The sequence below is a fragment of the Vicugna pacos genome, chromosome 1 (assembly GCF_048564905.1).
Source record: "Vicugna pacos chromosome 1, VicPac4, whole genome shotgun sequence".
Lineage (NCBI taxonomy): Eukaryota > Metazoa > Chordata > Mammalia > Artiodactyla > Camelidae > Vicugna > Vicugna pacos.
The window spans coordinates 34,477,624-34,500,235 of NC_132987.1; the positions used below are offsets into that span (position 1 = coordinate 34,477,624).

A 22,612-nucleotide genomic window follows, 5' to 3' on the forward strand; every position below is an offset into this window, starting at 1 on the left:
CAAGGAGCCTCTGCAGGGCAGGGGACGGAGAACTAATGCTGCAGCGAGACCCTTTCTGACATGTTTTTGCTTGGTCAGAATCCATCCATATGCATCCAGACCAAGAGGTACTAAGCTCTTGGCTCAGTGACTAAGAGCAAGGATTCTGACGCCTAGCTACCTTGGTTCAAATCCTGGCTCTGCCACCTGGCTTTCCAGCTCTGGACATTAGGCAGCTTTCTTCACTTCCCCGTCCTCAGCTTCTTCACCTATAGATAGAGATAATCGCTTCTTTATAGGGTTTTTGAGGATTAAACGAATTCAACGTTACTATTAATAATTCCAGCAACAAATATCAGTCAAGTTCTTATTCCATTCCAATTACTATGAACAAGATAGAAATGGCCCCTTCCTTCACGGAATTTAGAGTATTTTTTCACACTAGGAACTCTTACCTATTTAAGGGTTGTGATGTCAGTGGTGAAATGTGAACACATTTTGTTTTAAATGAATTAGAATAGGATTTTACAAAATAAAGAGTTTTATGAAATGTTTTAATATTTTAAAAATATGTGCAGCCTGGGTCTTGCTATAAAATGGATTCTTGACTCTACTCAAGAAGATAAGCAGTTAAACAGCAACCTCGATACAGCATGTGTGATAAGCGAAGTGAGCATCATGGGAGCATAGGAAAGTCACCTGATCCTCTTCGCTCAAATACAGAGAATCAGGGAGGCCTACCAGGAGGAAGTGACATCGATGCTGAGACTTAAAGGACTGAGTAGAAATTAACCAAAAGAAGTTGGGGGAGGTTGGGCAGGAAGCAGTGAGAAGCCATGGGAGGGGAAACGGGGGTTAATGAAGCCTGGAGAGACTTGCTTAGATTTGCATTGTAGAAAGGCACTCTGGCTGCTTGCAGAGATGGTAGGGAGACTTTAGTAATTTCAGGACACGGTGATCTAGACTAGGGTGGGGATAGTGGGAATTGAGAGGGACAGGACCCTGGAGATTGATTGGGGAAGGTGCTGGTCTGGGATGACACCCACCTGACTCACATGTCTGACATCTAATTTACAGAGGTTGCAGAGGACAAATCTAAGTCTGTAAGCCCCAAGCCCTTGACTTGAGGAACTGTTCCTGTAAACAGGAAGACAGGGCCTCTCAGTCACTTTGCAAATCATCTCTCCATCCTGCTGGACATATCTGTAGACTGTTGCCGGCTGAGCAGTTGGCAGAGCTTCCTGTTCCAAAGTGGGATGGTTCTTGGCAGGAGATGGAAAGTTGGAAACAGAATGCAAACTGGGCTAGCCAGGCACCTTGCATGAAAAGAAAAGAAAAAAAGGAAACCTGGTACTTTCCCATCTGATCCAGAATATCTGGTCAGAAAATAATTTAAAAGGACAGATAATTCAAAGATGTTTCTATTTGGCTTTGAAATGCCATGCATTTTTGGCAATGGATTTACCTTGCCAAATGTTTTCCTAAGGCCTCATTTTGCATTCCCTGAACACAGACCATCTGGGCAGCAGGGGGCTGAGCTGGAGCCCAGGAGGGAGTCTGGGTGGGTGGCTGAAGAGGTCCTGATGTTTGAAAATTGGACGGACACCACAACTCTCCCATATCACCCCAGCTGATCCACACTTGTCCGTCTACCTGTGTCCTGCCACAGAGCAGGGAGCTTTTTCTGACCTAAGCCTTGCCAAGTCACTTGAAAAGCAGCTATCTAGTCCCCAGCACAGAATGCTGTCTACCCACATCTCTGAACACTCACAGGGCCACCTCCACTCCACAGGGGGGCAGCCATCTGACCGAGGGCTCTGCAGCAACCTCAAAATCAAACCATATTTGGAGCACGAGGCAGGCTGTTTACAGATGTTACCATAAAAGACATTTTAAGTTATAATCAGTCCTGTTTTACAGAAGAGCTGTAAAGAGGCCAGACTAGAAGGCCCCCTTTCCTGTTATTCATTAGATAGCTGCTTCCAGGCAAGTTAAAAGATTAGTTTATCTCCCCTGGCTCGGGTCTACCTAAGAGAGCAAAGAGTTGCAGTTCACTGAAATCACTTAAACAAAGGGTCTCTCCCAGTTAGGACCTAGAAGAAATGTCAGGGTGACAGCCACTCCCTACTGAAGAATTCCAAGCATTCCTCTGTTCCTCCATCTGGAGGGTGCCAAGCCAGGGTAGTGGCCTGGTCCAGGCTAGAATTTAGTGGGAATAATCAATAACAGGCCCAAATTTGAAAGTTCAGGGAAACTGGTTTTCTCCAATCTGCGGTACAATTAAGCACTGATTTTCTTTTTCTTTTTAAAAATTTTTTCAGCTTTATTGAGGTATAACTGACATCTAAGTTGTAAGATATTTAAAGTGTGCACCATGGTGATTTTATGTCTATATATAGAGAGAGATATATGTTGTGAAAGGAACCCCCCCCCACCTAGTTAACACATCCATTACCTCACTCACATATTTATCTTTCTTTGCATGTGGGAGAACATTTAAGTTCTCAGTGCTGTTTTTCATAATCATGTCCTACTTCCCGGGGGTTGGGTAACAGTTCCTTCACAGGAAAGTCTTCATCCTTAAAAGGGGTTCTATATGACCCATATCCATTTTCCAGTAGTATCTTCCACTTCATGGAACCTTGTTCCTAAAGAGGATGAGCTGCCAAACTAGGGCAGTCGCTGTGTTTTGAAAAAGCCAGCATTAGTTTCTTCGACTCAGTTTCCTGAAAATTTTAAGGAAGCCAAGCCAGCGCCTGTGACAGGAGCACGTGACCTGACACCCACCTTTTCCCCTCCTTTAATGTCCTCTTGATTGGAGGTGGCCAAAGGGGGCTTTGGAAGCTCGCCCAAACCTTGAGAACAGATTCCGCACCTCCATGCCAGACAGCAGTCCCATCTCATACTTCCTCCTCCATTCCTCATACACACACCTCTCATAGGTCATCCTCAGCGTGCAGCCGGGAGGGGAAAGAAAACGTGAGCTAAAGCAACAGGTTCCACCCACAGCCTGAACTTGGAAGGGCAGACGGCCAGGCCAGGCGACTGGAGCTGGGCGGTGGAGGGAGAGGAAGCGGCCACGAGGAAGTGGAAGGGAAATGATGGTGCATGACCACCCAGCACACGTCATCCGGGCTCCCACATGGGCTTGTGTATGTGCGCGTGGGGGTGGGGGGAGGTCCTTCAAGGGGTCACTCGGGGACTTCCGCGTGGTTTGGGAGAAACCGGGCCTGCGCTTTGGGGCAGGGAGGTTTGGGGTGGGGGGTAATGAGCCCCTCAGAGAGGGCTTGAGGCGCGCCCAGGATATATGAGTGTGTCTGAAAGGTTAAATTCACCACCCTCCCCAGGGCGCCGCCCCTGCTAAGTGGCCGGGTCTGCGCCCCTAGAGCCCCGAGTCCCCTTCCCTCAGGCCTTTTCCCAGCCTCTCCAACCCCATCCCCGCCCGGTCTCCCGCCCCAGTCTGCTGCCGAGAAAGCCGGGAGAGCGGACTGCGCCGCGCCCGGCAGCCTCTGGGCATGCTCGGTGGCGGGACCGGCTCCCTGCCGGGAGGGCGCGTCCTCCCTCCCCCAGGGCGGCGGCGGCGCCCGCAGCGACTGCCGCCGCGCCCGGACCCGACACACCTTTAGGGGCGGCGGGGGCCACCCTGCCCGGCGGGAGCCGAGAACGCCCCCCATCCCGAGCCTTCCGGCGAGCCGAGGAGGGGCCGGCCCGGCAGGCGCGGAGGTGGGAGTGACACCTCTGAGCTGCCTGCGGTTCCTTAGAAAGTAAAGCTCAGCTCGCGCGAGGAGCCGGGCTCCCCGCCGCCGGCGGGGGCGGGGCGGGGCCGGGTGGGGGTGGTCTCGGCGCCCCGCGCGAGGTGCGAATTTAGTAGCCGCCCACCCTCTTCTCGGTCCCCGCCCCCAAGGAATTATAATTCTCTGGGAAAGTGTCTGGTTCTCGGAGAATCCCTGGGGCGGGGTGCAGGGGCGCGCCCAGCGCAAAATGGTTAAAACAAAGTCCATGCGCGCCCCGAGGTCCCTCTTATGGAAAGTGTGCGCGCCAGTGGCTGGGCACCCCCTTTGCTGATTTGAGGGTTAGTTGCTCTGAGGAAGTCTGGTTGTGGCAGGGGTGGGAGTGGGATGAGAGAAGCCTCAGGCTGGTGCCGTCTTCCAACCCCCGGCCTCCTTGAGGGGCGCACCCCAGGCCCTGCGGGCGCAGGGCACTGGGCCGGGGCATTCGCGGCGGGCGGCAGGAGCAAGCTCGGCCCGGCGACTCACTCTCTTTGCCTCCTCCCCCTAGGATTACCGAGAGGATGGGATGGATCTAGGCAGTGACGCCGGCAGCAGCAGCAGCAGCAGCCGCGCCAGTTCGCAGTCCAACTCCACCAAAGTGACCCCTTGCTCCGAGTGCAAATCCTCGTCGTCGCCGGGGGGCAGCCTGGACTTAGTGTCTGCCCTGGAGGACTATGAGGAGCCCTTCCCGGTCTACCAGAAGAAGGTGATTGATGAGTGGGCGCCGGAGGAGGACGCGGAGGAGGAAGAGGAGGAGGACGAGCGCGACGAGCGAGGGTACCGCGATGACCGCTGTCCGGCCCGAGAGCCGGGGGACGTGAGCGCCAGGACCCGAAGCGGCGGCGGCGGGGGCAGGGGCGCCACCACCGCCATGCCGCCCCCTGTGCCCAACGGCAACCTCCACCCGCACGACCCCCAGGACCTCAGGCACAATGGCAACGTGGTGGTGGCCGGCCGACCGAGCGGTTCTCGGGGTCTCCGCCGGGCGGTCCAGAAGCCCCAGCCGGCGGGGGGCCGGCGCGGCGGTCGGGGCCCGGCCGCTGGAGGCCTCTGCCTTCAGCCCACGGACAGCGGGACTTGCGTCCCAGAGGAGCCCCCAGTGCCCCCTATGGACTGGGAGGCGCTGGAGAAGCATCTGGCTGGACTGCAGTTCCGGGAGCAGGAGGTGCGGAACCAGGGCCAGACGAGGACCAACTCCACCTCCGTAAGTTGGCCGGGGTGCGTGCCCACGCGCGCACACACGTACACACCCCGCGCACCGCCCGCACGCGCCCTCCCCGCGCTCCCGCGCGCCTGCAGCCCCATTCATCCTGCCCCGATGGTGGGGGTCGGGCCGGAGAGCCTGCCTTCTGCTCCCCTTGGGTACGGTTGCTCAGTCTCGGAGCTGTCTGGATTTGCAGGATGGGCGGAGAGGAGGGAGGGGCAGCCAGAGGGCAGCGGAAAGTCGGGTTAGTGGAACCGGCGACTCATTTTAATGGAATTACTTATGGAGACGAGGTTGTGAGTCACTTGCCTGAAAATAAATGCGGGGAGATTTTGGCACTGAAGCCGGTGCCCTGCGGGTGATAATTCAAGTCGTAATAGTTGTGGCTTTGTCAACCGTGGTGGGTCTCCCTTCGTTGCCACTGATGTCGATCCCATATATAGGCTGTCCCTGCGCAAAAGCAAGCATTCGCCTGCCCACACCTCCGCACCGGCAGCAGGGTTTGTCCCCTCCCGCATTTAAGCGGTTGCTCCTGAATTTTAATGGCTTGACCGCCCTCCTCGGAGACTTTTTTCCTTTCTGAATCCCGACCCATTGTTGACCTGGGGGAACGGGGTGAATTGACCTGCTAGGATGAAGGAGTGGCTCTTTCCTCTGTCGCCTGACTCACTCCCTCTCCGGTGAATCCCTCCTTATTTTGATAAGGAGCCACTTGCAGTTCCTTACCGGAGGCTTCTGCCTCAGTTCAGGAAACCCACAGGGGGAAGGGTGCCAGACTGGAAAAGAGAGCGGGAAGGAAAGGGGGCTGCATCTGTAATAAGAAGCTCTGGCTGGTTCACACTTGTCTCAACATGTTTTTAGCCCCTGAGAGGACAGCAAATAAATGACTTCAAAAAAAGCATCAGGATTGTAGCCCCCCTATTTATCACTGTTTTAAGATAAAACAACAGTTGTAATTTGAAATCATTAATGATATTCCTAAATGGGGCTGAAGGGCACACAGTTTAAATGAGCTGCTTTCTGTGTGTGGCAACTGTGTGGCAGTGTGGGAGAATGCTAGCTTGCAGGTGTAATTTTTCGGCTCCAGGGCCCTGGGGCTACTGGAAATTGGGTGCGTGCACTTCTGACTTCAGGGGTAAGGACAGTAACTGCGTTTCACAGAGAAATTGGCACGGTTTCTATCAGAGAGAGTCCTTGGCTGACCGAGCCCACTGGTTGGTGTCCCTTGAGAAACTACCTATGAAATTAACACACTCGTTTTAATCCCAGCTGTTTACTATGGCCACTAGCAGGCTTGGAATCTTTCCATTACAGCCAATACTCTCTCCTGTACCTAGCAATTCAAAACAGCCTTTTCCCTTTTAGTGCTGAGAAAAATACCCGATTAGGCTCCCTGGATTTAAACAGTGACTTGAAAATCAATGAATTTCATTTACTACAGCCTGACATTTATACATTCCAGGAAAATGTAATGATTGGGTATCAAAGTTAGGGTTTAATGATGACAATGAGCCCCATTATTCAAAAGTTATTAAATGAAATGTTCTTGAGGACCCATGTGTTATGTGCGAAATTCGAGGTATGATTCTCAGCGCTGCAGTTACACATCTGTCCAGTTGGGCCTCAAATTATTGTGAGGGAGAAAGGAATATAGACTGACTCCTCTCTAGGAGCTTACAATTTAATGGCTTACCTAACCGACCTGCCTCCCCCAACACACACACCCCGCTTCTGTCTTGTTACTGTGAGAACTGAATCTTTCCTTCCTGGGCAATTTTTGAAATCTGCGGTGTCTCCTCACCAAGTGAACCGTTTGCACATGTGGGTTCCTCCCCACTCCTCCAGTTCTCCTGAAAGTATCCCCTCTGGGCATTTCCACCACAAGCCACAAAAATTTGGTTCCATTGATTTAAAGCAAGTATGTGTGCAGAAAAAAATGGGAGGGGGAGGTGGCCTTTGAGGCTATTTAATATTGAATCTTTCCATATTTTGGTCTGTAGTCAAACAAAATTACTAGCGGATATTGGTTTCAAATAGTGTTTTTCAAACTGTAAGTTCCCTGTGAAATCACTTTAACACTTTTTAAAAAATGAAATAAAAGAAAATGTACTACAGTGCGTTGCAGGTAGTCACAGTAAGATTGGTTCTTTACGAAGTTTTGTTTCAGTTTTATGTAGATACTGGGTCACAGTTTAAGATTTATTTCTCTCTGTGGATCACTGTCATAAAAGTTTGGAAAGCACTGATTAAATCCTGTTTACTCCTGCCTGGAATAAGTGGGAAAATTTATAACCATGAGGACCTTGGTGGAATTGATGTAGAAGAGGAAGCCTGCCTTAAAGGAGTTGCTCAAATCACATAATATTTTTGCTCCTCCTTAAAGAGTTGTGTGTAAATACATTTAAACGAAATTAGTATGTGCTACTGGGAGGAGGCATATAAAATGAAAAACAGAGGTACATCTCTTTTACTTATGAGGAAAACCAAGTAAGCGATTCCCATCTAATGACTTGCCCACGCCGTTACCTCTGTGTGGAATCTGGTGGCTACTTCCTCCTCATCAGTCCAGACTGTACCCAACTCACCTGCTCAGGGACGCTGTCCCGACCACCGTCCCTAATGTAGAGTAGGGTGCTCCACCCCCGAACCAGGCACTCCTCGTATATTTTCTTAGTGCTTATCACTGCCTGACATTATCTTGTTCGGTTTGCCTTCATTTTTGGTCTCTCTAGAATCAAACTGGAGTGCAGGGGTCTTTCCTGCGTCTTTTAATTGCTGTAATTTAGTGCCTGAGATGGTGCCTGGGGAGTAGTCAGTTCTCACATATTGAATGAATGAATGAATGTTTATAAGACTCAAAGAGCCCAGACCTAGGGCAACCCCCTTATTGTACAGTTGAGAAAATTGACGCCCAGAGAGGTGAAGTGATTTACCAAAGATCCCAGTAAGAAAACTATGAAAGGGGTCTTGTTCTTTCTTCTGATGCCAGGCAAGCTTTTTCCCTTTTAATGCTTAAAATCAGTTGACACAAAAGGAAAGGAAAGAGCTCCCACCTTCGTAAAATAATTTAAAGTGTTTCCAAATGATAGGTCCCCTCTTGTACTGCCTTAGTGTTACCGACAGGAGTAAACTAGGAAATAATCAAAATCCCATGACTTTATGAGTCTCTTCTCACAGACAGGGCTTGGTTTGAATGGAATAACGTCGATTGTGCCCAGCAAAGCAGTGACAGAATTCAGGCCTCCTCATCCCTGTCCAGTGCCCCTCCCTTCCTCTCGGCTACAGCGCTACCCTGAAAACAAGGACTGAGTTCTCAAAAAGGTATTGAAAATCAGCTGCCTCTAATCCAGGAAAGATTTAGAGGCAAATTTTAAAACACACATTTTAGGTGGGATTTAAAACCTAGGGTTGACCTTTACTTTGTGAAAAATTTAAGCAGCTAATCTCTCTGTTGGTGCAGCGGAGCGGGGTGAGCTTGGATGCTCCTCAGAGCCTGCATCGCCTCGGGTGGCCAACCCCCTTCTGATGCCCCAACCCTTCACCTTGATGTCAAAGCCTTGAGGGCAGCAAGGTCACTTTATTGCACTGCCTCATCCCCAGTAGCTCCACTGTGACTGCACCAATGCCTGACTCTCATGGGGAGGGAAAGAGGTTCCACCCAACAACCAGACCTCCTCCCAGAAGCGCCCCCTCCAACTGGCCAGCCCCTGCTTATCTGGTGTCCCTGTGTTTCTCATGGTCCTGCCCCAGGCCTGCAACATCTCGGGTGTGTGAATGCCCCAGGTAAGCTCAAGGGCCACACACAGCCTCAGAGTCAGATTTGGAACCAAGGTGGCAAGTTAAGTGAGCCCTGCCCCCATGTGTTCACAGTCATCCTTCAACCCCTACTCTGCCAGAACTGGCGTGGACAGTCCCTTAGGGAAACCTGGAGCTTCTCTTCCTGTTTCCTTCTTCTGAGCATAGCCCCAACCAGTCAGCTTTCTCTTTCTCCTGCTTCTCCTGGGTTTTAGTTTGTCACGGTATCATTCTTCTGCCTCTCCATCACCAACTGCCCACTGCCTCAACGTACTCCTCTTCCTAAATGGTCTATAGCTTCACCTCTCTTTCTCGGTGGTCTCTCCAGGAGGTTTTCTTTCCTTCAGAGCCTATGATCCTCTGTGTTTAGCCTGTTCTGCCTCTGGAAACTAGCCCCTTTTTTTTTCCTTCTACTTCTCCCTCCTTTTGATCCTCAAAAAAAAAAAGCTCCATTGAGGTAGAATTAATATACAGTTAACTGCGCATTTAGAGTGTACAAGCTGATGAGTTTTGACATTGTGTTCGCCTGTGAAACCATCGCCAAAGTCAAGATAATGAACCTGTCTCTCACCCCCTAAGTATCCTCGGGTCCCTTGTAATTCCTTCCATCCTGCCCTTTGGCCAGCACTGATCTTATTTCTATCACTGTAAGTTCCCTTGCATTTTCTAAAACTAATGTGAATAGAATCATGTATTATGTACTCATTTTTTGTCTAGTATCTTTCACTCCACATATAATCATCTTGCGATTGATCTGTGTCAGTAGTTCATTTCTTTTTATTGCTGAGTAGAGTTCCATTTTATGGATATATTCTTTTCCTGGTTGATGGACTTTTGGGTTGTTTCTAGTTTTTGTCTCTTACAAATAAAAATGCTATGAACATTCACATACAAGTCTTTGCATGGACATATTCATTCATTTCTCTTGGGAAAAATACCTAAGAGTGGAATGGCTGGATCAAATGGGAGGTGTGTGTTTAACTGTTTAAGAAGTTGGCTGTTTTCCAAAGAAGCTGCACCGTTTGATGTTGGCTTCCTCCCCCACCAATTGCTCTATTCCATCTGTGTCCTTGGGGACTTGCAGGACATCTCTCTTTCGGTGTCTGGGATGACTGCTCCTCTCTCTCTCAAAAGAAAACAATGAGAAAGTACTGGGATTACATCCTATATCCAACTGAAGTCATTACACCCATTGTTCAAAAAAAGGAAAGAACTCATTTTTAAATTAGAGTTCTGGTTGTAGACCTGACACATTGTAATCGCAGTTTTATTATTTTTTACTGCCTGTGACAGGTGCGTTTTCCTTCTTTAATGAGAAGATAAGAATAATTTTAATTGACATGTTAATTGAAAGCAAACTCTCCTGATGAAGTTACTTCCTAAGTACTTGAAAATAATTTGTCTTTTTATTTGTTTGTACTATTTAACTAGTAACAAACTTTAAATTACCTACATTTCTTCCTAGAATGGTACTAATTACAGGTTATTTTGAATGTATTATTCTGTAAGAATTACAGCCCAGTTATTCTCTCTCCATCAATGACACTACTAAAGGGGCTCGATTGCTGAGTAGTTTGTTTCCTTAGTTACTTGGGCTATGTTTAAATTGCATGAATTCCCATTTTTATAGACTGAATTAAGAAGGCTTTATTATTCCTGCAAACTCTAGTGAAGTTTATAAGTTTAATAAGTTATGGGATTCATCAGCCGGAGACACAGCAGTGAAAACATTCTGTGTGGTTTGCACTTATCACTTATCCCTGTTAGAGCACAATATGATAGTGTTAAAAATAATTTTTTTAACCATAACCAGAAATCACCTGGGCTAAATGTATTCTGTGCCTCTACCTTTACCTTGAAATGTTTACTGCCATCATTGTCGGCTTTTCTAATTTATGTTGATTTCTGTTTAAGAGCTGCAAAACCTGCTCTGTCCATTAGCGTGTACTCCAGATTTTAAAGAAATATGGTTGCCACTAAACCACAGGTTCTGAGGCTGTATGTGTGTGTGATTCAGCTACCATCAGATGGCTCATCCTACCGTGGAAGAGCCTTTTGAAAATGTAGTTGGATTAAAGGAAATCTCTGCCTACCAATTGTCTTACACATTAAGGTCCATTAGAACATCATAAGGAAAATTGTCAAGGTGCAGATCTGAAAAACAGATGCACATTTCTCGTCACACATTCGCCAAGCTGTTTGAACATCTCACCACCAACATCACATCACCTTCCTCCATGCCTTTCAGGTTCAGCCTGCACTTTCAACTCCAGATCCTTTGCTTGGCATCCTTGGGACTTCATGCCCAGGAAGGCACAGCATAAGCCCTTTGCTCTGCAGCAGGTCCGATGCTACTGTCCACCAAACTGCCCAGCACTCTCTTCTCCAAGGCCTGCTCTGATTCAGGGCTCCAGCGCTTTGGGAAGCTGGACCTGATCATCTCAGCTCTGAGCAACCTCTCTTCCGAACTTCTTACTCCACTTGTGTTCCAATTCCTCATCCTTAGGTTTTAAAAGGCTCATGCCTGACAAGACTTAGAAAACATCTGTCAGTTTCTGGTTCCAGGCTCTCTCAGTGACATTGTCTAATATCCTTGATTATCTTTTTGTGGCTATGTCTCTTACCTACCCAGCTATTTTAAATCCGTCCTCCCCTCAAACACATACATTCTACAAGCTCAGGCATTTCCTGAGGAATAGACATTTGATGAATACTTGTTATCTGGTTAGTTTAGTGTATTTTGTACCACCTTTCTGTTTAGTTTTAAAATTTGCTCAAATCTGCTACACTATGAACTTTATTAGTGCTAATAATAGTAATTCCAAGTCTTTTCTTAAAAGCTTCTCTAAATTCTGTGATATCATATTTGCATTTTAAAATAGGAATTTGTTTTAACTACTGGACCTTTGCCCCTGAAAACATGAATGGTTTTGTTTTCTTACTTTTGGAATTCAGTTCTAGGGTTTTTCTTTCTTTCTTTTTTTTTTTTTTTGTGGTTTTGTTTGTTTATTTGTTTTTAACAAAAAGGGACTTTGCAAATGCTTTATGTTCCTTGAGCTATTAGGACAGATAACCTTATACTGTCAGTGACTGGGAGATTATTTTGCACAGCTTTTGTAGAACTGGCAAGTGTCAATTATGAAATTGAGCATTTTTAATAAAAAAAAGTAATAGGATTTTCAAGACAGAAAGGATCTGAGAGGTCATCTCATCAAACTCTCACCATTTTCAAAGGAGGAAACAGGTTTGTGGAGATTAAACATCTTCACCCAACTTCCTCAGCCCAGGCCTGACCCAGCCTCAAGTCACCTGACCCACAATTCCCACTTTTAATGAACTCTGTCCCCCTGCAGCTAATGCTACCTTCTTCCAAAAGAGTCTTTGCAAAGTTTAATTGGAGGACAGATCCAGCCTCATCATTTAAGAGCTTCAAGACAGGAAGTAGATTCTAATTTTTATCCCTTCCTAGAAAAGTTTCATTTTACTGTGAAAAAGAGAAAAAATTCTCTTTTTCTTTTCTTAAGCCCATGGCATTATGCAATTATAAAATTGCTTTCTTCCATTCAGACCTCTGCTTATCACTGTGTGTATCCCCACCAACAGAACAGTGCTCTCTCTGGGCTAACAAATTTTTTTTCCCCTGTCATTTCTTCTTTCCCAGCTGTAAGCACTTTTTTTCCTGGCCGTGCACCCTCCTTTCCAGCTCTGGGCGACACCATCCTCTCCTCTCGTGGGGTCAGGGCTGACTGCGCTGGAGGGCTGTGCACGGAGCCACCCCAGCTCTAGGAGACAGAGGAGGGAGCAGCAAGGGCCCAGGCTCCCCACTCTGCACGTCACTTCCATTCATAAATGTGTCCACTGACTCTTAGGCTATGACGTGATGCCTGGGTTCAGAAAGACAGAGGAGAGATCTCTGTGTGACTCACCCTACAGGTAGAAACAGATTTTGTTCTATCTAGATAGAGTTTTCAGGGAATCGTTTATGATAAGCCCCTAAAAAGGGAAAGTAACAAAACCAAGAAAAGACTAGAAAGAAAGGTATTTGTGGAGTCCAGGAGCAGCCCATAAAATCATCTCCACCAGGACATCTGGCTTCATTAGAATATGGATGAGAACTAGGAATGGAAAAATAGACGTCAGGGAAGGGAGATGTGTTTGGGATGTTATGTTCCCTCAAAGATGTTTCTGAGCTTCCCATTTCAGTCTGCAAACCTGAGTCAACCCTCTTTCCTGTCAGGTCCGGGAGGGCTGTAAGAATCACTCTCCTTCTGTTACTAAGTCTCATCAAATCCAGACGAGCCCTCATTGTTTCAGATGTTCTTGGCTTGTTTGTTTGCTTTGTTTTGGTTGGGTTGGGTTACCGTTTCACTTTTGTGGATAATTCTGCTACTTTCCTTACATACGTGTTAAATAGCTGTGTCAGGCATGTTCTGTCACCAATCTCTATCACTTGCCTCGCTCTGTTTTTACTCATGCATATATTTAACCTAATTTTATTCCCTCCACTTGACCTATTTTTCAATATTTGTGTCATTTTAGATGATTCCCATTTTTTCCATACTTCCGTGGTATTTTTTTTTCTATAAAGGGCATGTGATTCAGAAGGTGATGGTTTAGACTAGGAGGAGCCCAGGTGAGAGGGATGAACTCGACCAGTGCTTGTTCAGCCCCAGGTTGATGGTGGTGGTGGTGGTTGTTGTTTTTAAGTACTTGTAAAATATGTTCTAGTTGTCTAACTGACGTGATGTTATACTTAAAGCTTACTGGCAGTGAAAATGTTACCAATTTTCTTCAGTCTAGTTTTGTCTATCAGATTTCCTAATAATTGCCACATGTATTTGTACATTTTACCGAGACCCCTGCATCTCCATCCAAATATTTTGTATTTCTTTGTAACTGAATGACCTTTTTGATATGTCCATCATTAGCAATATCACGTTCATCTTTCTCTCTCTTTTTTCTTCCATTTCTCAAAGTCTTTCCCTAATATTTATGGTTTATGAAAGTGATTGTGAATCTTCCTGAGGATATTAGCATAATAACCCCCCCCAAAAAAGCTTCGATGTTTATGGATTGCAAGGAGCCATGCATTTGTCAGCAGCTGATTTCTGCAAGTTCATCTATTCATGAGTTTTATTACCCATGTCTTAAAAGAGATGATTGAGCGTTCAAAACTCTTCTTTGTAGAAATAGATGTGTTAGTTATTCACAGAGTTTTTTGTTTTTTGGTTTTTTTTAATGGTACAAATAACTTCTATCAAGGAAGTGTGCAAGCTGGGCTTTTCCAGGTGATGCTCCGTTTGCCCAGGTGGATAGGGCTGGTTTTCAAGATGCTTGAGGAAGAGGAGAGAACAGAGCACCACCTCTACAGCCTCACGGCCAGGCCTCTAGGAGACAGTTTTCTGTCAGTGCCTCCTGGACGAAAGCCAGGCAGGCCAATATGTCATTGTCCCCGTGGCAGCACACACTCATTGCTTCGTCCTCTGAGATCCCCCTACCTTGATCTGCAGGCTGCCTCTGTTTCCCCTTTGACTCTTGCCTGTGCAGAGAACCAATTCAAAGCCCATAAGAAAGTATCTCATCTATCACTGGACACCTCTGGTGGTCAGAGCCCCTGGCCAGGCTCCCTCATGGACCACTTGGTGATGGAGAGCTGAGGCCAGGCAGCCACTCTCCCCAGCCAGCTTGCTGTGGCCGCATGTGGGGTGTGGCTCACAAATAGGTTGTAGACTTGCCCCAAACCAAAGAGCAGGTAAGTCGTGGCACTAAACCACTGTAACTTGATTCTCTTTCCTTCTTGGTTTGCCATATATGGAAAGAACTCTGCTGTCTAAAAAAGTTTAAAGGGAATGAGGTAATTTCCTCATAATTCCTGAGATCTCCAGCAGTGTTGTAAATTTAGATTTGAGGTTAGAGCATTAAAAAAAAATAAATAAAAACAGAAGAGCTGTTGTGTTACGAAACGCTGGGGCATTTTTAATCTCGAATCCACCAGCATAATAGCTTGTACCCCCTTCCTCCACCCAAAGAAACAGTCGTGTTGAATTTCTCTCTAAAATCAAAAGGGTCTGGACCTCTGGGAACCTAGCACAGCATCTTCTTAGAAAACAATGGAAAGCCCAATCTTCACTCCTATAAAAATAACATGTTTTCAAATAGTTTCAAAACCAACTTAGCCTCCTGTTTTTCTCTTCATGGCACCGGTAGCTAAAAATTATCTTACTTAGGAAAATTACAATTTTTTTTCTTTGTGCAATCCTACATAATTTTGGTCCATTTTGACCTGGTCTGACATTTTATTACGGGCAGCATCTTAAGTACTCTGTCCTTTTTATTTCCATTCTAAAATTGGTTCCGTAAGGAGTAAGAGAAGACCACTGGGATTTTATTTTTGAATGCTTAACATTATGTAACCAGTGATCTCCTGTTAGAGTTGTTTTCCAACCTACAGTGGCCCCACGGCCTGACCCAAATAGGCCTCCAAGTAAGATCTCCTTCTAGAAGAACAGCATTAGGCAGCAGTAATTTTTAATTTTTCTGAATACCAGCTCTACTATGGTATGGCCATTTCATTACTGGATGTATTTTTCTTGTGTTTCATACGGAAACTCTCAACAAAGCAGGTGTACAATGGTTGTACTTACACTGACACGTGAGTTACACCACTTCAGAAATTCCTGTGCCCTGGAAGCCAAATTAAAATTCTCTTTCATTAGTAAATAATCACACTGAGAATGTGAATATGGAAGGGATGCCATCCCAAGGATGACAAGCTCAGACGCTTCCAGAGACCATGTAGGTGATTAACGAGAGCAGTGGGTTAGGTGGGAGTAGGCCGTGGTGAACTGGAGGGCGGATCCCAGGGACAAATGGCAGCTGTTCCTCCGTACTCCTGACTTGTTGACTTTCCAGAACAGAGTCTCAGGCTTCTGGTACGTCAGGAGAAGCCCAAGACCCAGGCTTTTATGAGACACATCTTGAATATTAAATGCATTGCAAATAGCTTTAGATAAACACATAACTTTGTGGGCCTAAGAAACAGACCTACGGTTCAAAACATGGCCTTGGGCTGCCAGTTTTCCATCCCACACTTAACCCAGCCCTTCATTTTACAGGTGAGAAGCCTGAGACCCAAAGATGTTAGATGACTTACCTGAAGTGGGGATGACTGGGGGCGCAGTAGGCTGAGGTGGGGGTGGCTGCTGAGAGGTTTGGTAAGAGTCTAGAAATGAGAGATCTCAGGGAGGAAGACTCATAAGCAGTGTTGGTCTTGTTTACCGACACCAGAGTGACATTTACCTCCCTTCAATGCTTAAAGTAATTGTTAACAAAAATATGTATGTATATATATATATATAATATTGTATATAAAAAATAACATTTAGAGGGACAAAAATAAGAGATACCTTACTTGCACACCTTCCTCTATTTCACTTTATTTTTCTAGACATTCCATTTCTTAGAATTTACTTTTCTCTTTCATCTTCAAAGCAGGTCAAAAGTTGATTTGTTATTTGGATTCGGGAAAATGTATAAGGATTTATTTTTCATTATTTATAAAGTATGAAAAGGGAAGGGCTTTTTAAGTACAGGTTGCCTTAAACATAAACATAGACATGCATTCACGTACACACACACTGCAGGATTTGTGGCCTCAGTTCTTTTATCTGTTGCACACTTATCCGAGACTGTTTAATTCCAAGGGCTGGTAGTAGGGGTGAGTTCTAATAAAATTTCTTGTTATATAAGACCCAATGAAACTTTAACACTGCTGAATCATATTACAGTTTCATTTAATTGTAACTGTTACTATATAATGTTTAGGAGAACCTGTTGAAAGTACAGAGCTTGGGAAGTCGATTTTTTCCTCCTCTTTAGAACTATTGGCTCTAAGTTTTAAGTCAACAGATTTCAAACAAAGGAGACAAGTTTGCGGTGTTAATTTACTTTCCTTTGGAAATATAGGAAATGTTCGCTTAGCTTTTTTAAAAAAAACAAACAAACAAACACCTTTTATTGTGGAATAACTTCAGATTTACGGAGACGTTACAAAGATAGTACAGAAAGTTTCTGAATACCCTTTACCAATTTCCCCGATGTTAACATCTTAGATAGCTGCGGTACATTTGTCAAAACTAAGAAAAGAACATTGGCACAATATTGTTACCTAAACTGCAGGCTTTAATTGGATTTATAGTAGCTTTTAAAATTAAGAAGATTGTATTAAAACTACCCAACAAAGGTAATAAATACCATATCCTTGTTGGCTGTGGCTTGAGGGGACAGGAGAGAGTTTGTCCTCCATATTGTCCCTCATCTCCCCACAAAGTCATCCCAAGTGAACTTGAAACCCAAATAAAAAGTCTGCTAGTGTGTTTGCCTTGTAAATGCATTTGGAGGACGAGTACCCCAGCTCCTCCAGCGAGGACGCCTCCCCCAAGTCTCTCCATGTAGGAACTTGCAGCTGCCTGCGGGAAAGGGTTATGTGGTCAAGGGGCAGGGGAGGCAGGTGAACACACATGCACACGCACACGCACACGCAGGCCTGTGGAGGGTGTGGCTCCTCCAAGCAGGAAGGCGGAGTGAGGGGGCTGTGTTGTGTCTGCTTTCATAGGGGCTGGAGCCAGCCACAAGTTGTCACTGTCCTTTGGAATGTTACTTGGCTTGCCAACATCCAGCTCTTTTGTTTGCTTGTAGTGAGGGAGCAGCTTTTTGGCTCGGGAGTTTCCCTCTTTAAGGAGCCTGGTGGAATTGCGAAGGCTCTGAGAGCGCGGTGTGGAGTTCCAGCAGGAGGGAGTGAGTTACGGTTGACTGGAGAGAGGTGGAAATGACCTGAGGGACACAGGCCACTCAAGCTGTGAAATGGGGGCGGTCAGGAGGAGCAGTTGGAGAGATCTCACAGACTAGAAATGGCGAGGAAAGGGGTGTGAGACTCTTGTGAAAATGGAAAAGGAAGGGATGTTGGCATGTCAGAATGTTCAAAATTCGCTGACTGATTGAATAATCTGAATTTTCAAAACTAAACTGGTTGTGGGCTCCAGGCACAGTGTTGTCAGCAATGGGAGGAATTCTCAGAAGGAGGGCTTCCCGGCTCTCAGTCGCTGCCTTTGGGTGGCCTGGCTTGGCTGACAGGATCAGTGATTTCCTCTTAAGCCTTGTTCAGATTTCCCAGAATTCTTTTACTAATGACACGTTCAATGTGTTGTGGATTATGATACTACTAACTGAACGTTTCTTTCAACAAAACCCATATAATCAGATTGAAAACCATGTATTTTCTAGACCAAAATGTTTTGGCTAGCTGCTCCAATGTATGTATTCCCTTTAATCTCATTAGCTGCTGTGTGGGGACAGGACAGCGGGGCAGCGCCCATCTCTATATTCTGCGTGTCTTCCTCCTGTAGATGTTCGTGGGTTCACGGCACCAGTTACCCTTCCTAATAGCACCCAGATTCCTTTTAGGGACTTACCTCTTCCCTGCTGTGTGTGATTTTGGGGGGAGGGCAGTCACTAGTGGCTGATTCATGTTCTGGGAACCTCAGCCCCAGATTCTCCCTCCCTTGGCTCTGCTGCAGGTGGAAGGGCTACCCCGGGACTCTGAGCCTAGCACACTTGCTCAAGGCCCTCAGCAGCAGTGGGAGCCTCCTCGCGGGGTGACTTTTCCGAGCCCTGCCCACAAAGGGACCACAGCCCTGGCCTCTGCTTCCCAACCTCCTCTGCCTCCCTTGGTTCCTCAGCGTCCACCTCCAGTTGATTCTGCGGGCTTCAGTCAGTCAGTGTTAGTTTTATTGCTTTCAAATTGGGAACCCTGACTGATAACAGCAGCAGTCTCTTGACTTCCGCCTCAGATTCAAACATGACAGTTGTGGGCCCAATAGCACTAGGTAGACGTCTTTAAGGTGTCTTTGAGTCTTTCACAGAATCATTGGATATCAAAGGTGGAATGGGCCTTAGAGTTCTTCTGGCCCAGGGCAGGGTGACTCATCCTGGGCACAGTCCCCTTCATTTTACAGGTGAGGAAATAACCACACAAGATGAAAGAGACTTTCAGGGTGTCATAAACAGAACACGCCACATTGGCATCCTGCACCGACACCTGATGACTCATCTGCCCAGGGCATCTTGTCCTCACATCCTCCTTCTGCTTCCCTGTTCCTGTGACCCTTGGTACCAATTTATAGGGTGACTGGCCAGAATTTGAAGGCAGCATCGTGGCCTTGGAGAGGGTCAAAGCTCACTGGACCACAGTGGGATTCAGTCTATGGCTGGTGGTGGTGTAACCCATATTCAAATACTGAGCTGAAAGACGCCCTCTGATGCCAGTCCAGACGTGTCCTCTTGATGCAGCTCAGACGTTGCATAAGGAGGTGGTTATCAGCAGGCTCTGAAATCAGACAGACCTGGCCCAGAATAGTAGTAGTAACCCCCTTATGATTAGGGGCATAAAAATAACTAGTATTATGGTATAAACCTCATGTTTTTAATGTGAATTAAAGACTGTCTTCTAAACATTCCTTATTTTATAGAAATTGTGCTTTTATGGCGTCTAAGCATAGAGAGTCTTGGAGCTTTGAAAGGATACATTTTCTGAATTCATTTTGGAGCAAGAGCTATATTTTAAAATTGCTTGTGTGAAGCTTTTCAGCAAAGTGAAAAGTCCACAAAGTGAAGTCTGCCAAGACTTTCCTTAATATATGTCATTATTCTTTCTTCATAGCTTTATTCAGTCAGTGAATATATATTGCACATCTGCTGCGTGTTAGGGACGGCAGACGAAGATGCGCGCAAGTAACGTGCAGCTTCCATGCTGTGGGGCTTCTGGCCCTCCTGGAGCTTGCAGTCAAGTGGCGGAGACTCACGTGAATCACATCAGCACACGAGTGTGGCAGGTGCTGCGGAAGGGGGCCCTGATGCTGTCAGAGCCCGAGAGACAGGCACTAGACCTGTTTCAATGAGAAAAACAATAGTTGTTTCTTACTGAGAGTGTTCTGAGCAGGCACTGAGCTGGCCGCTGTTCGTTTCTTTGCCAGATACTCACCGTGGGGTGGCGTGAACGCTGTTCCTCCTGTTTTCTAGGTGAGGCAGCTGCAGCGTGTGGTGGGATCCCAGAGAGCGTGCAGGTCTTGCTGACTCCCAAGGGCCATGTGCTCTCTGCTTCGGCGGGAAACCGCCACACCACCTACTTGGAGTGTAGCCTCTCTGACTTTTCATCGCACAATAACTGCTTATGTTTGCTGATGGCTGTGGCCACAGCTGAGCATCTGTAATCTCTTCATATGTAATATCCACTTAGTCCCACGTGCTTCTATTTGAGAATTTTTCATCAACAGAAACGTTCCTTTAATTAATTAATTAATAATTAGAAAGTCATACGAACATAAATGCTTGGCTTTTTGTTTCTTTTCTCAGTTTTGAAGGTTCCTGCTACCACTGCTGTGCTTGCTTTTAATCTTCAAATCCATCCGGTTTGTTCAGGCACAGTCAAGAACTCACCCTGCATATTGGCTTAAAGGGGATGTAATGATCCTCTGGTAGAGCAGAGGCTCACAGAGGGAAAACGGTGCATTCCTCCTCTCTTGACACCCAATCCTGAGCCAGCTGCTCCTCATAAAGTGTGTTCTGTGCAGAACAGGACGATGAGTCCCTGAGATTCCAGGCAACCCTGAATGGATGGGGTGGGCTTCTGGAGCCCCCACCATCTGGTGAGCAGTGCACTCAGAGAGCCCCCCACCCCCGACATCCTGGGACCACATTCAGCAGTGGCTTCATCTGTCCAGTAGGTCTAATAAAAGAGACTGTCATCTGAAGGACTAGGAGGAGGGACAGGTTGGGCAGGATGAAACAGGGGCTCAAGCTGCAGCTGAACCCACTGCCTTCTAGGATTTTTTACTTTTATTTTGCCCATTCATGTACTTACTCACTTACCAGCCATTTATTTACTCAGTAGCTGCACTATGCTAGACAGTAAGGAGGCAAGAGAGCTGGGATCTTGCCCAAATGGCATATTTATTTTGGTGAGGGAGGTGGACATTAAACAGCTTCCTTGTTAGTTATTTAATATCCAGGGTAAGTGCTATGAAGGAGAGGTCCAGGAGGCAGCTAGTGGAGGACGGCAGAACGGAGACCCGGAGAGGAGGGAGCCCGCCCGGTGTAAGGTGGGATGGTCAGAGCTGCCCCAGCGGGAGGACTGTGGGGCAGAGGGGGGGTTGAAAGGTTTGTGGAAATCAGCCAGAAGGAACCTGAACAAAATCACTCTCTTTCTTAGCAAAAACATCCCAGGCATTTGGGTCTGTACTTCATTTTTGGAACTTCCCACCACCACTCTTCAAAGCCGTATTTTTAACAATAAAGTCACATTGGAATTTTCTTATAGTAAATTTTTTAAAATTTTATTCTGCAAGGAGTTTCATAGTAGACACAATGCTTGAACTGCCATTCAGAGAATTGGGGTACAGTGGGGAATGGAGCCTTTTGGGGAAAGAAGAGGGAAGAAGCTATTTGAATTCAATAGTGGATTAAACTTCTTATGCTCCAGGAACTTCTTGAGTGTTTTGATTTAAAGGAGTTGGCATATTTGTGGGTTTTTCTGCCGAGGTCTCCTGGATGCTGTGGGCTGGGAATATGTTAAGAACAGAAGTCCCAGCCTTTTCCCTAATAAGCTGTTTGTACTTTAGACACAGTAACCCAGGATGAGGCAGAGGTGCTGAAATGCCAGGCGCTGACAGGACTGGGGGCAGGCATTCTGATGCCAGCCATGTGAGCCCTCGACCTGGGACTTCCTTTCAGAGACCCCCACAGTGCTTTGCAGGCAGGTCCAGGGAGGTTAGAGAAGCTCCTCCCCTCCCCTGCCCATCGGACCTGAGATGATTGGATCTGGAGTCTTGGTTAGGAGCTGACGGGTAATTACTGTGTCAGAGCAGGACCAATGAATTGTCTAAGCTGAGATAAAGCTTAATCCTCTCTTCTACCCACCCACAATGAAAAACTGTTGAATGTCAAATGGGGTTTGCCACTTTGAAGTGAAAATGTTTCCTGCCACATATCATCAAGTTGAACAAGTCCACACCTGTTCGTCTGGTCGTTGGCTAGGAGAAGGAATGAAAGAGAAGAACTGTGTGCCTTTGAGCTAAGGCATTTTAAATACTTATTCACCTTCACTGCAGTTTCCCTTTCATCTTGACACTGTAAGTAATGCATGAGCCTTCCCTATGGAACACCGCCGATCTCATTTAAATGGTAAAAACGTCTCCAACTCAGGCCCGGTGGCTCCACAAGAAACAGAAAATGTTTTTGTCAGATTGGAGCCTAAGGATTCCCTGTAACGTGAGTACCTCCCATTAGTTTCCATCACTGTGTTCCTGTAGCCCATGGCTTCTGGACTTTCAGTTATCTTATAGACTAAATGGAAAAGTAAATGGCTTCATAGCATTGTGCTGGGTCTGAGAAAATTGTCCCTAAATCTCTATCAAAAACAAAACTGCAAGTGCTTTAATGTTAAGTAAAAGTCGGGCAAACAATCTGCATTTGCTCCTTAGTATGTCTGCTTTGCTTTATAACCTAGAGCCTGAACTAGGGCTAGAGGTTATGAACTAGACGAGTATTGCATTTTTTTATTCTCCGAACACCCTTATCCATTAAAATATTAAAAAAGGTGAGCTCAGAGGTCTGTAATACTTTTTTTTAAAAAAATCACAATTATGTATTATTTGGGTTATACACCTTCCAGGGGCTGTACACTTAAAATGCCATATCAGAACAGTTGTGCAACTTCTCAATTTGATAGCTTTTCTGAAAAGCGTAACCAGGCTTCCATAAATGTAATGAAAGCTTTTTTTTTCATATTAAAGGCATGTTATTGGGAGAT

At 46.2% G+C, this 22,612-nt stretch overlaps 1 protein-coding gene across 6 annotated transcripts in view; it reads left to right on the forward strand.

Annotated features, from left to right (window-relative positions):
* SCHIP1 (schwannomin interacting protein 1) overlaps positions 1–22,612 on the forward strand; it is a 141,560-nt gene that overhangs the window by 20,981 nt on the left and 97,967 nt on the right. The window contains exons 1-2 of one of the 6 annotated variants that reach the window (XM_072960034.1): positions 2,980–3,131; positions 4,258–4,953. In XM_072960034.1, coding sequence (XP_072816135.1) covers positions 3,078–3,131; positions 4,258–4,953 — 750 coding nt within the window. In that variant the 5' untranslated portion in view covers positions 2,980–3,077. Of the gene's footprint in view, positions 1–2,979; positions 3,132–3,460; positions 3,744–3,841; positions 4,052–4,257; positions 4,954–22,612 lie in introns of those variants that run through there. The other 5 variants (XM_072960062.1, XM_072960045.1, XM_072960037.1 and 2 more) reach the window with 5 other exon arrangements.